The sequence below is a fragment of the Heliconius melpomene genome, chromosome 4 (assembly GCF_056956725.1).
Source record: "Heliconius melpomene rosina isolate 202511_hmr_F chromosome 4, ASM5695672v1, whole genome shotgun sequence".
NCBI classification, from domain to species: domain Eukaryota; kingdom Metazoa; phylum Arthropoda; class Insecta; order Lepidoptera; family Nymphalidae; genus Heliconius; species Heliconius melpomene.
The window spans coordinates 8364419-8380548 of NC_140392.1; the positions used below are offsets into that span (position 1 = coordinate 8364419).

The 16130-nt window shown below is 32.5% G+C and overlaps 1 protein-coding gene across 1 annotated transcript; it reads right to left on the minus strand.

The window, feature by feature from the left end:
• Nucleotides 1-10353: 10353 nt before the first annotated feature.
• Nucleotides 10354-11313, minus strand: LOC146539643 (carbonyl reductase [NADPH] 3-like). The gene has a single exon (XM_085208401.1). The coding sequence runs from the start codon at nt 11296-11298 to the stop codon at nt 10408-10410; it is 891 nt and encodes a 296-aa protein (XP_085064527.1). The 5' UTR covers nt 11299-11313; the 3' UTR covers nt 10354-10407.
• Nucleotides 11314-16130: the final 4817 nt, after the last annotated feature.

A 16130-nucleotide genomic window follows, 5' to 3' on the forward strand; every position in this document is an offset into this window, starting at 1 on the left:
TAGTTATTTTATTTAACAAATAAAAATCGTACTAAATCTTCTTTAACTAAAAAAATTTAACGAGCAGGTCGTTAAATAGTTTAAAATATTATAAAGCTACTTTTCATTATGAGTAATATTATTTTATTTTAATCTTCATAGAAAGAGCGTCACTTAAATGGGTACCTAGTTTTATTTAAAATAAATATTGCTTATTATAAATAAAATTTAATTTATGACTAAAATTATAAAAAAATATAGTTATTAGACTTATAAGAAACATGAAACTTTAAAAAAAATATATCTGTAAAAATAATAAAAGATAAAATATCTAGGCGAAGTTGGCTCAACACAACCCATCACAATTGTTCTATTTTCTATAAATACCTTTTCCAATTATTAAGAGCTATTGTTAGAATATAAAAATATTCTATATCCACACGAGTAACTTATTTTAACGATAAATACTTTCTAGATATGACATTTTTTAAATATTTTTTTATATGTAGAATATAATATCATACATACAAGAGTACATAGATACAATAAATCTTTTCTATCAATTATTATATAAATATCACACAACAGCTTTAATGTTATATTTAAAAATAACTTGTCTAATTTCTAATTTACTCTTTCTAAATTTCCTATCTCAAATATGTGGGCAGTTGGGCACACATTCATCTATTGCATACGACAGAAGTTAATTTTCTAGCGTTTTCTATTTTAGCACACACTTAAATATGGAGTTATTCTTATCTATATTTAGCATAATTATTGTAATAAATCACGCAAGATATACAGACAAATATGTAGGTAATGACCTGCTCTGATCCTGGTCACTTCTCGGGGTTATTCGTTCTCCGGTGGGCGTAGTGGTTCGGATAAGCGATCATTCGATTAATCGACTACTTTCTAATACTCTATATACGACTGTATTATCATCTTCCTGCTCTGATAAGACAAAATACGACAGATTACATTGATATCTGTTAAAAAAAATTTTTTAAATGACAGAGAAAATAATAAAATACGCAAAACTAATTTGAAATATATATATTATCTGTAGACATATTTTCCATATCTAGAGCAACACTATCTTAGATTGCATTCTGAGTGGAATCCTAACGATGGGAAATGTATGCGCATACATTTAGAACGCGAGTGTACCAATTTTTTACAGAAACTTCCTTTATTTGGATTTTATTATGTGAAAGTGGAAGGTTTAAAAGCTATATATATTATATTTTTTTAAATATTTCATACATTGCTTGGATCATTTAATGTTTTCATAATGTGCGGCGATGATATGCGCAAGCCATCACTAAATATATTTTATCTAATTTAACCTAATTGAAAAATTATTTTACCTAATTGAAAAAATATTTTATGTAATAAATTGAAAAATTATTTTATCTGATAAATTGAAAAATTATTTTATCTAATTTTACCTAATTGATAAGACTAATTATTAGCTTTCAAATATAACGTTACCATGACTGTAATACGAGTATAAATAAAAAAAAAATCATTACAAATATATATTTACAGTTCGTTTCTCATAAAACGAGTACATACACTCGCATTCTTAAATTTGTCAACCTTATTCTATAGCATTGAATATGAAATTTGTCAAGAATTGACAACACTCAGTGGGCAAGTCCGACTCGCACTTGACCAGTTTTTGAATATTTACCTAATTCTAGCAATTATTAGGTATTTGACCCATATCGTTGTTATATGACCCGTATAGTACACCGCCCAACATAACCTAAACGATGACAGTTACATATTTGTATAGAAATAACAATTTCACACAGCAGACGAGTTTCCAACACAAATAATTGTTGTTCGGACAGGAAGACGTATTGAATCAATTTGTTTGCTCGATTCTAACTCGGGACAGTTGGGGAATAAATCACAAATCACTATGAAATATTACGGAGGACGGGCCAATATAACTTGACGCGTCCGTCCGTTACCACCCCCCAGGGATGGGGGCCTCGCTAAATAGTTGACACAACTTGAATAAAATTCAACAGAAAAGCACCCATAAACTCTGGCCCATTCGTTTCGGAATATAGTTTACTCTTTGCGGAAATAAAACTAGGAAACCGAATGAAAATATTGCGGCTAGATTGATTTGACTTGTTTTAATGGCTATGGTTCAGTCTATTTATAGGCTTAACCTAAATGTTAAGGTTATATATATTTATATATACATTAATTTCATTTCCTCACTCTGGTAAACTAATCACAGCGTTGAGTTCCACTACTCAACATGTCGAAAATCGAGCAAAAATGGGGAACAGAGTGACTAGGGCTCCCTCTGCCTATACTCTACGTGAAAAGAAGCGTGAAACTAACTTTAAAATTATGTTCACCTTATTGGTGCTAAATACTGTTCTTAGCTCAATCTCTACAGTAGATATTTTATGCGAATATAATAATTTGAAATATATACTTTTCTATGATTTCACACTCTGAAACAATTAAAAGCCCGTTAAAATGTTATTTTTATGGTAATCTTCTGACCCAACCAGATCATTACCTTCAGGAATGACACAGTCAAAAACGGGAAATTTCAATGCTCAGCTTTCAGATATAGCATGAAAATGTAAAAAATTACAATCTACGTCACGCAGCAAAAGGTTTTCCCTCTCATTAGAAGAAAAATCCAATGGAGTGAATGACTCGTAAACCTAAGCTCGGGTGTTATTTTGTACTCGGTCTCGCCCGCGGCTTTGTTTACATAAGTGTTCTGCAGGACTGTTGTTTTAGAGTTAACTGTTTCGTGCCGTAGCGCCTTCACAAGCTGTGTTCTAAATAGACTCGTACTCGTAGAACGTATATTTTGTATGATACTTGTTTATTTTGAACGAATATTTTTAAAATATAAACAAGCGTATACATACGTACAATATTTCATACATTATATATGTATTGAGGCTATCGTGGCGTAGTGGTACAAGCGAGTGGCTGTAAACGCGACGGTTGTTCGATACCCACTTAGAGGAATGAATTAATATTTTCATTTCATTTCAAGCCAAAACGGGGCGTTGAGTTCTGCCACTCAACATGCAATGCCACGAGTTTCCCTCTTCCTTTCCACTAGGTTCCCTCTGCCTACCCTACAATATACTCTCGTATCTATCGCGAAGCTTGGAAAAAAAGTAGGTATTAAGTGAGTTAGGTGATATTTTTTTCCTTTTTTTGTAATCTATCACCTACCGCATACTACTAATCCTCACAGTTTCAGCTTTGGTAAAATGACGTAAATCTGGGGGCCCTATATCTTGGGCTATATAAAAACTGTTTCTAATAATAACTAGACAACACAAATGTTTTGTTTTCAAAAATAACATTACAACGACTGTAATTTATACAATATACAAACAACAAACTGAAAAATCCATAAATATCTGAGCGGTGCAAAAAGGACGCCAAAACAACAAAAGAAACTGAAATCAATTAAACGCTCAAAGAAGATCTCAAACAATAAAGATAATCAAAATAATTTATACAATTTTATGTTAATACCAATCTCGATGATACAAATGAAAATTATAACTTAACATCCCACGCTATAATTGATTTTTCAAAGTCCAAATCGTCGAGTCGGCGTACCTTGACGGCAAACAAACGGAATTTGATTGATTATGAAAATTCCGATACCCTTAGAATATCCCAACTTTAAATTCCTCGATCGACTCCGGGGAAATGAATTCCACTTTCACCTAATGAAAATTCTTCGATACTTCGTTCCTTAATCTTGAAATTTCTAAATTCGAGACGTATTTTACTATTTCAATGGAAACAAAAGGAAATGTTTTAATATTATGACTTTTTGTATTATTTATTTGCAAATACTTATGGAAATTTATGATTTTTTTGTATTCTTCTTATAGGGAAAATGGTTCAAAATATTCTTGTAGCTTATTATATTAAAAATATTTCTTATTATATACATTTCTAATTATTTTGGTTAACTCCGACTTAGACCTTACTATCACTTGTTTTAAACTACTATTTATCAAATGATTTAAAACTCCTTTATTTACTAAAACTGACAAAAAATATTAAATAAATACGCTGAAACTCATGTTTCTTATTAAATTTAACAACCATTTGCATTTGACTAGGTTCTTCTCGACATCGAGACCGTAAAATAAAAACGGGAGAATTCAATGAATTCGACGACAGAGGAATCGGATGATAAGGGCGACGTTGTATTTTTTCGTATCTCATTTCGCTCCATTAGGTTTACTTTGTTTTGTAGAACGTCTTCAAAAGTCGGTTTTTTACATGATGAGATCTCAGAATGCGTTAACTGGAGGAAATTCGTCTTGGAGGGACATTTCAATGGAAATTATGTGACATTTTAATGTTGTATTGCTTTTTTTTGTTTGTATTTTTGTTGCTTAATTTATTTTGTTATGCAAAGAACTTGTTTGTTTTTTTTATTGTTTTTTTTAGCAAGTTAGCAACAAATTCCCAAAGAAATAACTGATTGAAACGGCTCAAATCGATTTATTACCTTCACACAATTTTGATTTCACTTCCTCGAATTATAATTCTTCTTCCCGCGTAGTCTGAGGGAACCTAGTGATAAAATACACGAAAATTGTGCAGAAAATATGGCATCTGCTTGAAGCTGAATGAAGCTGCTTAATTTTCAAGACATTGTATGTTACGCCACTACGCCACTACGGCCTCGAAAAACAAATTCTTCTGTACTATTAAAAGAAACCTTAAATATTTTTAAACTCGACAACAGTAACACATATAATATTTATCATGAGAGTTGTATGACGGAAAACAAATAGGGACCTTTCACACTAAACGTTCACAAAAGACAATATAAAATATTCATATACTCCCGCAAGACATTCTTATATAACAAGGATTCTGGAACATATTGTCGTTGAAAAAGATTTTAAAGTGACCTACATAAATGTACTGTATATATATTTTAGAGAAGAATTTCACTTATGCTCTACGAGATCCAAGATATTAAAAACTTTATGCTAAAAATCCGTTTATAATGGACTGGCTTAGACTTTCAGCTACGTTTCCATGGTCAATTGGAAATAATTACGATTAGTGTTTAACTAAGATTAGTGTTAAACTATGATTAGTGTACAACTAAGATTAGGGGATTCACTCAGGTGAAGGAATTTTTGGTAGCAAGATCAAAGGCGGCGTTGAGTTCTGAAATGAAATGAAAAGTTATTTAAATTTCATATAACTTTCTTAGATTCATAGATTGTAGACAAAGACACACATAAGTCTATTTTCTCAATTTCCGTTCGATTTACAAACGCCGGGTTGAATATCACAAACGGTTGAAAAGTTGAAAGTGACAACTCTCAATGGTCCGGCTTTCAGTGGTGTGTTATTGAAGATGCTTATATTTAAAAGTGGACGAATGCTGATGAAGATAGTAACTAAGGTTTGAACTCATAGCCATACTATATTGATTCTTGTCCCAACTATGTCACTACGAATTCAGAGAAAGATATGTAAAGGACAAAAATTAGTGACCTAAAATTCTTGATATTTTTGGTTTTCTTATATCCCATTTCCACTAAGGACTACGGCACATTAAGGACTACGTTGAACTCAGAAGAGTCTCTGAATAGAAATCGAATCCGCAACCGTCACGTTTGCAATTATATGATAAGCTAAGCCAGAAGGACTATTACATTAGAGGTAGAAACATCCTATTTTCCAGGAATATCATTTCTATTACTTCAACTTCACACAAGAATAATATTTATTATACAAACCCCAAGTAACCTCCATGTTGAATATCAAGTTAAATATCTAATGTTAATATTCAGAAAGTTATTTCATTCTGGGTCGTATTTTTCATACTCTTATTAAATGAGTTCGGTATAAAAATAAGATTTACTTTTGCTTTTCCATTGTATTTCGCTTTTTATTTAACCTTGGGCCTTAGCTCTGATAAAATATGTCTCGGTTAGTGGGAATTATTGATATATATTTATTTAAAGCTATTGTAGTGTGATAAGAACATAATATATTTAGGGATTTAGGGTAGGAAGGAACACAGTGTCTTACTTATCTCGCACACAGTATCGTAAACAGAACAAAGAAACCCAGTAAGACATTTATTTCCCCACTTCCTGCCGAATTCTGCAGCCATTGCATATTCCAGTGGCGGAACTAAACGCCGCGCTTTGCCTCGAAACCAGAGTGAAGAAATAAATATATAAATAAATATTTCATATCATCGAACCTACGAACATTAACGTTTATAGTGACACTTCGTGAACCTGCGCTACGACTGGTCTCTCTTTCTTCAGATTTATTAAATACGATTAATTTTATCCACTCTTAAGCACTGTGTCTAGAACAGACCTAGGCAGTAAATCTTTATAACATGGAAAAAAATAAGATTTTAGTATGATATCGAGAAATGTGTTATATTTATTCTGTATTTTTTCGACTGTCATTAACAGAGATATGTTTTTCGTACATCCTTAGTAAGTAAAAGATAAATGAAATACTCTAAAATACTCCCATGAACATTTTAACGAGGGTGTTACTTTTAATCATTTTCAAAAAAACACAAAAAATATAAGAATTTTTAGCTTTTTCAGTGTACCTATAACGAGAGAAGCTAGCGATGCGTTATTGTAATTTTCATATTTTGAAGGATATTATTCGTAATGAAAAGTTTCATAAATATTATAAATACATTATTAAAAATATTAAATTATAAATAAATATTATAAATACAATAACCGAGAGCTTTTTGGAACACCATTTTCTCTATTATATTACGAATTATCCACCATTACGGTAAGGAGCTTTAGAGAATAGTAATAATAAAAAGAGAATTTCAATTATGGAGAATAACGCAAAAAAATTGTTTTCAAGCATCCACTTATATGCTATTTAGATGTAGTTACTAGCTTTATTTTTATTGTACCTAACCGTGTGTTCAGTGTATATGTCAAATCATCCTCTCTCACCTGTAAGCGGCAGTAACTGCTCATAAATTATTATTTATTTCCTTTGCAATGATCACTCATTAGTTTAATTGAAACTTATTTAAATATTGACTAATTAATATCGATTGTACCGGAAGTACACATCTGTCGAAGGACCGATGGCCGTTGGAGCAGACGAGTCCTTGAGTGGAGACCGCGGATCGGGCGCCCTCCAGCTCGGTGGACCGACGACCTGAAGAAGGTTGCTGGCTTCGACTTGATGCGGAAGACGGAGGATCGGGAGCTTTGGCGCACCCTGGGAGGGGCCTATATCCGGCAGTGGACCCGAATAGGCTGATTTGATTGATTGATTGTACCGGAAGTGAAGAATGTGTATCAAAAATTAAACTTCTATAATAAGCGACATTCAGCTGTTAATAACTCTTTTGGCGATGGCATAAGCGGACGCATCAATTGAGAAAGTCGAAAATAAAAACAAGATATCTAAATATTTTTTCCATATAGATTGAACCCACCCCATGTGCATTGAAATATTTGCAATCATTTTTATATTACGTACGTTTTTTTAATAAAAATTAATTTTTAACAAAAACAAAAACCGACTTCTAACAACGAACTAAAAAGTGAAAAATAATTATATAAAGATTTTGTAATTTTGAAGTCGGTGCCAAGTAAAACAAACAGGCTTAGTAATTAGATATTGTAGTAAAGGTGTTGTAGCATTAGTTTGACACCGACTTCAAAATTACAAAATCTTTATATAATTATTTTTCACTTTTTAGTTCGTTGTTAGAAGTCGGTTCTTGTTTTTGTTAAAAATTAATTTATTTTACGATTTTTAGTGATGGGTAGATCTTAAAATGATGCTTCTTGAACGAGTGGTGATGGTGGTGGTAGTGGTTGTCAACGAGTGGTTGTGATTGTTCTATGTAAAACTTCATTTAATTAGCTATTATTTTTGTGCAAAGGTACATTTTGGTATATTGACAAGAACAAACATAAAAAGTATTCGGGTGAATTCGGAATCTCCATTTTTTGAAGTTGGTTGAAAATGAGAACATCCTCTTTTTTGAGATTGGTTGAAAAGAAATGCAACGATCAGGAATCTCACTTCTGACATCAATTTAAAAAGTTTTTGCTTGTAACTATTACAGTATAATTAATTTTTGACCAAAAAAAACAAACTTTCTCAATTTTCTCCGGATTCCATAATCGAAACCTAACCAAACTTTCACCAAATTATCCTTGAAGTGTATCCTTTCAAATAAAAAAAGAATCATCAAAATCGGTTGGCGCGACATTGAGTTATTCGGCTATTAGTCGCGCACATGCATAATGCAAATTTAAGACTTATGTGATTTTCTCATGGATACCATTGTCAGATATGAACCAAAAAAAAATGGGACCATTCGGGAAGCTATACCTTTCAAATAAAAAAAAAATTATCAAAATCGGTCCACCCAGTTAAAAGTTATGAGGTAACAAACATAAAAAAAAAAAATAAAAAAAAAATAAAAAAAAAAATAAAAATACAGTCGAATTGATAACCTCCTTTTCTTACAGAAGTCGGTTAAAAAAACTAATATATATTTAACCAACGAATATATTATAGTACAAGTAAAGTATTTAATGCAAGACGTCAGCTCGCTTACAGGTCGTAGGTAAGACAATACCACAACTGACAGTCCAATTATCCAGTCGCGATCCGCAATGGCCTCTGTAGTCTGTTCTGGATGCGATAGTCGTTTTTACAGAAATGAGGAGCAAAAATAATTGGTTCGCTACAGAAACTTATCGACTTTTTTACTAGCAACGTTGAAAGTTGAAATCTTTGCTTTTATTATTATTGTATAACTAGCGACCCTCTTGCGGCTTCGCCCGCTTTAACTACTTAAATAATACATTCAACTCCAATTATCCAATACGTGCAAACGCATCTAACTAAATCTTCGTTGCTATAGAGGCAGCCGGGATTTTTTTTCGAGCTTGTGGTTAATGCTGAAGGGGGTATTCTGTCCCTGATGAAAAGCAAGCACGACGTGGCTGCCTGTGAGGAAAATTAAATAGATTGCATGGGCCGGGAATCGAACCCGGGCCGCCCGCGTGGCAGGCGAGCATTCTACCACTGAACCACCGATGCGTGTAAGGCAGACGGGCACGGCGGACGCATGGCGAGTGGCGAGCCGTTTCGCAGCAAGGATTTTTTGATATTGTAATAACTTCTAAAGTACTTATTAAAATGAAAAACAGTAAAAGACAGTTTTGGTCTACATTAAATGGCCAACGTAACTAATGTACTTATTTATATGCTGAGAGTAAGGGATAAGTGAAACTTGAGTAACATACAGCTGATGTGTCAACGGCGGGATGTGTCAACAATTAAATGCGTTTTTCTGTAAAACTATTCGCAATTTTGAAATATTGTAAAAAGCTAATTTTATCTTCGTTTAACGTAGAAAATTAATAAAGTATTTTAAAGGATAAGGATTAATACTTATATGGAAAAATATCCCTCACAATAAAAAATATATTGAAATTGTTATTTTTAGACAGAAAAATGATCACTACACGTTATTCTTAAAAGATACGAATATGCTCTCGCGGACTTTTTTGTAGATCTTATTAAGAGGAACAATACTCCAGTACATTTTTTTCATGTAGTACTTACCATTAAAGCAGCGCATGCGCGAAAGTGTCTCAACGGGTAGGACTTTATACACATTTATCGTATTTATGTTAATTTACATAAGAATGTACAAATAATAAACTATATATAAACCTTGTACGAAAAACACTCGACTCAATGGTGAAGACCGCATCAAAATCCGTTGGGTGGTTTAGAAGAAGAAGAGTTAGAAACAACAGACAGACACGAAAAGCGACTTTGTTTTATAAGATATAGGATGAATTGTCGGTGGCGTATTTTTTTTACTGAATACTTATACTAATACTTATGAGTTTATATAAATAATATATATTAAGATTATTAGCTTCACGCTGTATCACGCCCACAGCAGGGTAACCAGAGGGGTCATAGTGTTTTCCACTTTCTACTAAATTCCAGAAGCTTGCTTGTTGAGTGGCAGAATACACCGCCACACTTTACCCTGACACTAAAGCGAAGAAATGAAAATGTAAATTCAAATAAAAATATTTCAATTTCTCGAATGGGAATCGGCCCCACAACCAGTCAAGCTTACAGTCACATACTTGTGCGCCAAGTGCCCTTCGCCATCACTGTCCTCATTACAAGATTAGGAATAGGAGTACTCAATAAAGGTTAATAGGAATACTGATAAGAATAAATAATAAAAGATAATGTGATTCTCTTACGTATATATTTATGAGATAAATGAAGCTTCCTTTGAATGACCACCACCAGTAAAAAAAATACTTTTAAATACAAATATTGTTTACTTTAAAGCAATAACATTGAAAACCAATACTTTTATGTCTTCGATACAGCCTCAAAATACCTGTCCACCTCTTTTTTATCCTGGCACTTCAATTTAACATTTGGATCAGCCCAATCGACTTCAGTTTTGTCATACCATATAAATTTCCCCTTCAGAGACTGGTCGCAATCTAACGCCAAATAAACGGGAGCTTTACTCGATTGAACAATGGATAAATCTCCATGTTGCATAGTCATGTCAGTTTTAACAAAACCAGGATGTAAGGAATTAATTGATATATTTCTGCCTATTGTGGCTTGTTGAACTCTAGTTAAGGCGCATATAGCAATTTTTGATATACGATAAGCGAGGAAAGAAGTGGAAGCAAAATCATTTTCATTCAAAGTCTCATTTTGAATTGATTCCAAAAACCAATCAACAAATTCATCAATATCTTTGATTTCCAAATTTTGTTTAGTAAGTCTTTCAATCCAATAGGTGTTTTTTAAATTTGAAATATGACCACAATCACTAGAGATGTTTACAACTCTTGCATCATCGCCTAATATTGGAAATAAATATTCTTGAATATTAGAATAGCTTCTATAATTTACATCGATAACGCGTTTAGCGTCAACATAAGTTGTCTTGTTAAAATCCTCTGGTATAGTAGCAGCATTGTTTATTAAAATATCTAGATATGAATATTTTTTTTCTAAATGTTTGGCAAAATTTTCTACACTTTTTTTGTCAGTGATATCCAATTGGTAGAAAAATGGAAAGAATCCTTCTTCTTTCAGTTTTTTTACAGCTTCTTCTCCTCTTTTTATGTCTCGCGCAGTTAAATACACTATTTTAACTTCACGCCTGCACAGCTCTCTCACGATACCGTAACCGATTCCCTTATTAGAACCGGTCACAACAGCAACTTTGTCGATCATCATCACTCGACAGGCAGCGCTCGACTGAAGGCTATTTGAAAATATTACATCTATTTATGAGTATGACTCATTCTTTTGAATTATCTAACATTAGATTATGATAAGATAAGTGTCGTTGTTTAATTATATTGCACTTAAATATGCATGAAATATTGGAAATAATATTATATATTATAAATTCGAAAGTAACTCTGTCTGTCTGTCTGTCTGTCTTTTACGCAATCAGGGCCAAACCGCTAATTTAACTGTGATAAAATAATTTGACTCTTAAAATTTGACTCCCTCTGCCTAACCTGCTATGAGGGAATAAGTGTCAACTCACTCAACTTTACCACGACCACAAGTTAACATTTTCACTTTTCAACTAAATTTCAGTATTTATAATGTAAATTTATGTTTATTCCAACATTATATTAAATTCGTGTAAACATAACTGTCGCGCTAATTGCTTTGTACAATATCTTTGCTATATTGATCATTAACATTGTTTATTTAACACTTCACGTGAACTGTTTACTATTGTTGGATGAGTGGCAAACCCAAAACCTCTTGGCACTGATTTTCTATGTACCATAGACTAAAATAGTTGAGACCAGTAGTGACGCAGGATACGCAGAGAGAACCTCGGAACCTAGTATTAATACACTCCGTTCCCATTAAGACACTTCCGTTCCCCACTTTCCGTCAAATTCTTCAAGCATTGTGTTGAGTGGCGGAACTTAACTCCGCGCTTCGTGACAAAGCGTGAAAATGAAAACATTAAATTTTTCATCTCCTCTAGTGGCAATCAAATCCACAATCTGTTGGTTTCCAGTCGCAAGCTTTTACCTCTGCGCTACGAGTGAGCTCATACATTCTAAGTAAGGACGAAGCACAAAACACACATCATCCAATATCCTTACTTTATATATAAATAGAATTAAAATCTAAAATCAATAATCCAAAGTAAACTAACTGTTTACTTCCAATGAATGTTAAACGCTTTCATAATATTAACAACTTGTTTACCGTACATACATCAACGTAAGTATCATTGAGTTCTCCTTTGTATAATGTTACGCAATATATATGTACCTATTTCAAATTAGAATTAAGCGGAAAGTGGGGAACGGAGTGACTTGACTTAGGCGGAGGAAACCTATTCGTCTGCCTATCCTGCTGTGTGCGGGATAGAGCATGAAGCTGTTTTTTTTTTTAAAAAACATCATGGCTGTAGGTCTACCGGAAGTTTTTATAAAATGAACTACAAATATAAGTTTGTACCTTTTGGTTCCGTTGACTTAGAAGCTGGACTTTTCTGTGCTTAAATGGATCTTAAGCCTAAATAAGTGATCCTATGAGGCTTACTTTTTTCATTTTGCGGTACGGAACCCTAAAAATAATCATTGAATCATATAAAATTTTTCATAGATATATCGTGTTTGCATCTTTTTATGATTATGCATTGAAACGCAAACGATTGAATGTTCTGATTGTAGCCAATCTACAATTTTTTTTTTTCTTTAGAGACTTGATTGGTTTTTATATCATTTTTTATGTTTTTTCAAATTAATAATTAATTTTACTGTTTTTCCTTATAAATAAATGACTAAAAAATAAAATTATTCTATGAAAAGTTTATCTCCAACACTAAATCCATTCCAAATCCATCCAAATAATAATTTCCGCTAAAAATAATCCACAATCATCGCCCATAATTTGTTAATTTCACGAAGCGAACGTGCAAAAACAACTACGCAACAACATATTAACGCCATTACCACAGCAAATAACTTCATTAATCTCGCTCATTACCGCCCGTAAGGAAACTTTTCTTCCTGAGTTGGGAATAGTGAAGGTACATTGTGTAAAGTTGCTATCGAGTGTTTTTTTCTGGGTCTGTAAACATACGGAAGCATAAATTGTGGCTTTTAGACTTTTTTTGTCAATTAATTAGCAAATTTTTTAGGCCAGGCATGGCGCAGACGTTCAAATATGTGTGCGCGCATATAAACGAGGCAGGTTGTCGGTTCGACTACCACTCGAGGATTTTTTTACGCTCTGATGTCGCTACCCTAAACGGGATTTTGATTACACAATCGGGATTTTGAAAACAGTGCCAATTCTTGTTTAACATGTGATGAATGTAACAAATTAAAAGTCACCATACTATAAAGCGCTCAAGAAAAAAGTTCATACATATATATTTAAAAAAACTCCTGAATCGATCTTAAATAAAAGTGTAAGTCGAATTTTTATGTAAAACAATTATAAATTCTTATAAGTATTACGATAATATGATATCAATCATTTTAAAAATTACATTAAAAATCACGAGTGCGCTGCAAACATAAAAAAAATAAAAAACAAAATACTTTAGTGTATTGATTAAATAATCATAAAGTTCAAGCGGGCAAAGCCGCGAGCAGGTTGCTAGTATACATATTTGCGACTCCACGCCCGTGTATTTAAAAAAAACTATTATTATTTCATTCAATGGAAGACCAAAATTTGTCAATGCTATATATGAAGCATATGAAAGTTTGATGGGATCACCTCTTATCCAATCGACGTATTGCATTGTTTCATTGACATTTACCAGCTGAATTTGTGGCTGAACTAAATTTGTATTGCTTTTTTGGTGGGAGATATGGATGTCATTTTGTATGTAGAAGAGAATTTATTATTTATTTTATGTATAAGTATTAAAAAATAGATTTTTATTTTGTATGTAACAAATTATTGATATTTAGATACTAGGTGATTTTTTTGTATTGAAATAGTTTTGCATTTGGTTGCAGTGGTATATCTTCTTCTTCCTCCTGGCATTAATCCCGGCTATTGCCAGGGTCTGCCCTCCTACTCAACCTATTCCACTTTGCACGGTCTTTTGCGTCCTCGGTGGTTAGACCATTGGCTATATATTGGACTAAAATTAAAGTAATTTTAAATACAACTCGCTTTTATGTGTATTAGTTCAACAAATCCTTCCCCCAACTAAGAACCGAACGAACAACAATAGAATTTACAATCAAAAGCTTTGCTACTCATCTTAAAAACTTAAAACGACTTTTACAATTCTAAAACCCCCATTGACTTGTATAGCAACTGTTCCAATGAATGTCATAAGCCAACGTTTGTAGTGAAGACTGGAACAGGAAATGCAGGCAAATTGCCTGGCAGCTCTTGAAAACGTACTGTGTACTTGTTCAAATATCGGAATCGATATGCTATGTTCGTAAATACGGCTTCAAATTCATTTGTAAAATGGAAAGCATCGATGTTTAGTCTTTTTAACCGACTTCCGTAAAAGGAGAATCAATTCGACTGTATTTTTTCTTTATGTTTGTTACCTTAGAACTTTAGACTGGGTAAACGTGAATCTATTTTGATTTTGATTTTTTTTCTTGAAAATTGGTGCTTTCTTTGTAATCACTTTTTAATTTGGTTTAGTTTTGACAATGAGAAAACCACATAAGTCTTAAGTCAGTTTTTTTGCCTACAACCTATCTTTAAAATGATATTATTATTAGAAAACGAAACTAATTTAGATTAGTTAACAAATAATTGTGTAATTCAAGCGGGCGAAGCTCTCAATATAAGAAAATAACTTTACTATTTTAAAATTAAACCAGGGCTCGGGTAATTATGTACGTTATATAATGAAAATAAACGTAATAATGTAAAAATATCTCTTTAGTATGGAATATAGAGTTGATAGTGAATATTAAATGTGAACTGAACGCTTAAGCTGACGAATCTTTTAGTTCTGATTTAATATTCCGTTTTTGATGCAATTTTTAATATTTTTTAACATTAATAAAATGCTTTATTTTGTTAATAAATCCGTTTTTTTGATATAGTCTATTTTATTTTATGCTAAATATCAATAACAATTATTTTGTATGAGAGAACACTGTATATTTTTTTTAACATATAACATTTTTTTTAGCTTCACGCAGTATCCCGCAAATAGCAGTGTAGACAGAGATAATCAATTGTTAAAACTCTCAGTTTTCTGCCCAAGAACTCTGCCCCAATTCGAAATATTAACTGTCGAGTGGCGCACTGGGTTTGATACGAAGAAAATGAGATGAAATTATTTGCGGGAAAATGCAAATAATGCATTCCTCCCAATTGGACATCGAACCTACGAACATCGCGCTTACATATGCATTCTTGTACCCCTGCGCGACGGTCTAAACATTTACTTATATTTGTAGTTAGCATCTAGCCATAGATAATTAGGCTTAAAATTAATTTAACTAATTATCATCCGAGTTAACTGACGATACAGTGTCTATCAATTACTGGAGGAAGTCGAGGGTAAACTGCGGTTAATGCTAATTTTGATTCCTAATCATAATAAGCTGTCAAAGGGAGTACTGATGCGTGGCATATTCATACTGTGAATCCCTTGTTTATTACTGAAAGTTTATTTATAAAAAAAATAATTTTGCAGAATCAAAACCTAAAGAGACATACAATTACGAAATTGGTACAGGATGCTCGATGGGCAACTTCGACTTGCACTTGATCAGTTTTTATTTTACAATTTGCAAGAAAGAGTGTTTATATATATTCAACCGATAGTAGTCTAGATATGTATTATTAACCGACTTCTGTAAGAAAAGGAGGTTATCAAATCGACTGTATGTGTTTTTTTTTAGTGCATACGCCTGAATTTTTACCGAAATTCCTATCATATTCGTATAGTAAGTTCTAAAAAAGGTACGAAATAGGCCAAGCAGGTAAATATTGCTAATAAAATATTCCACCAAGAAAACGATTCCTTGTTTTTATTTAATCCGTATTACGTAAACAGGTGAAGGGGATGGAAGAAATTTCACGTCCGC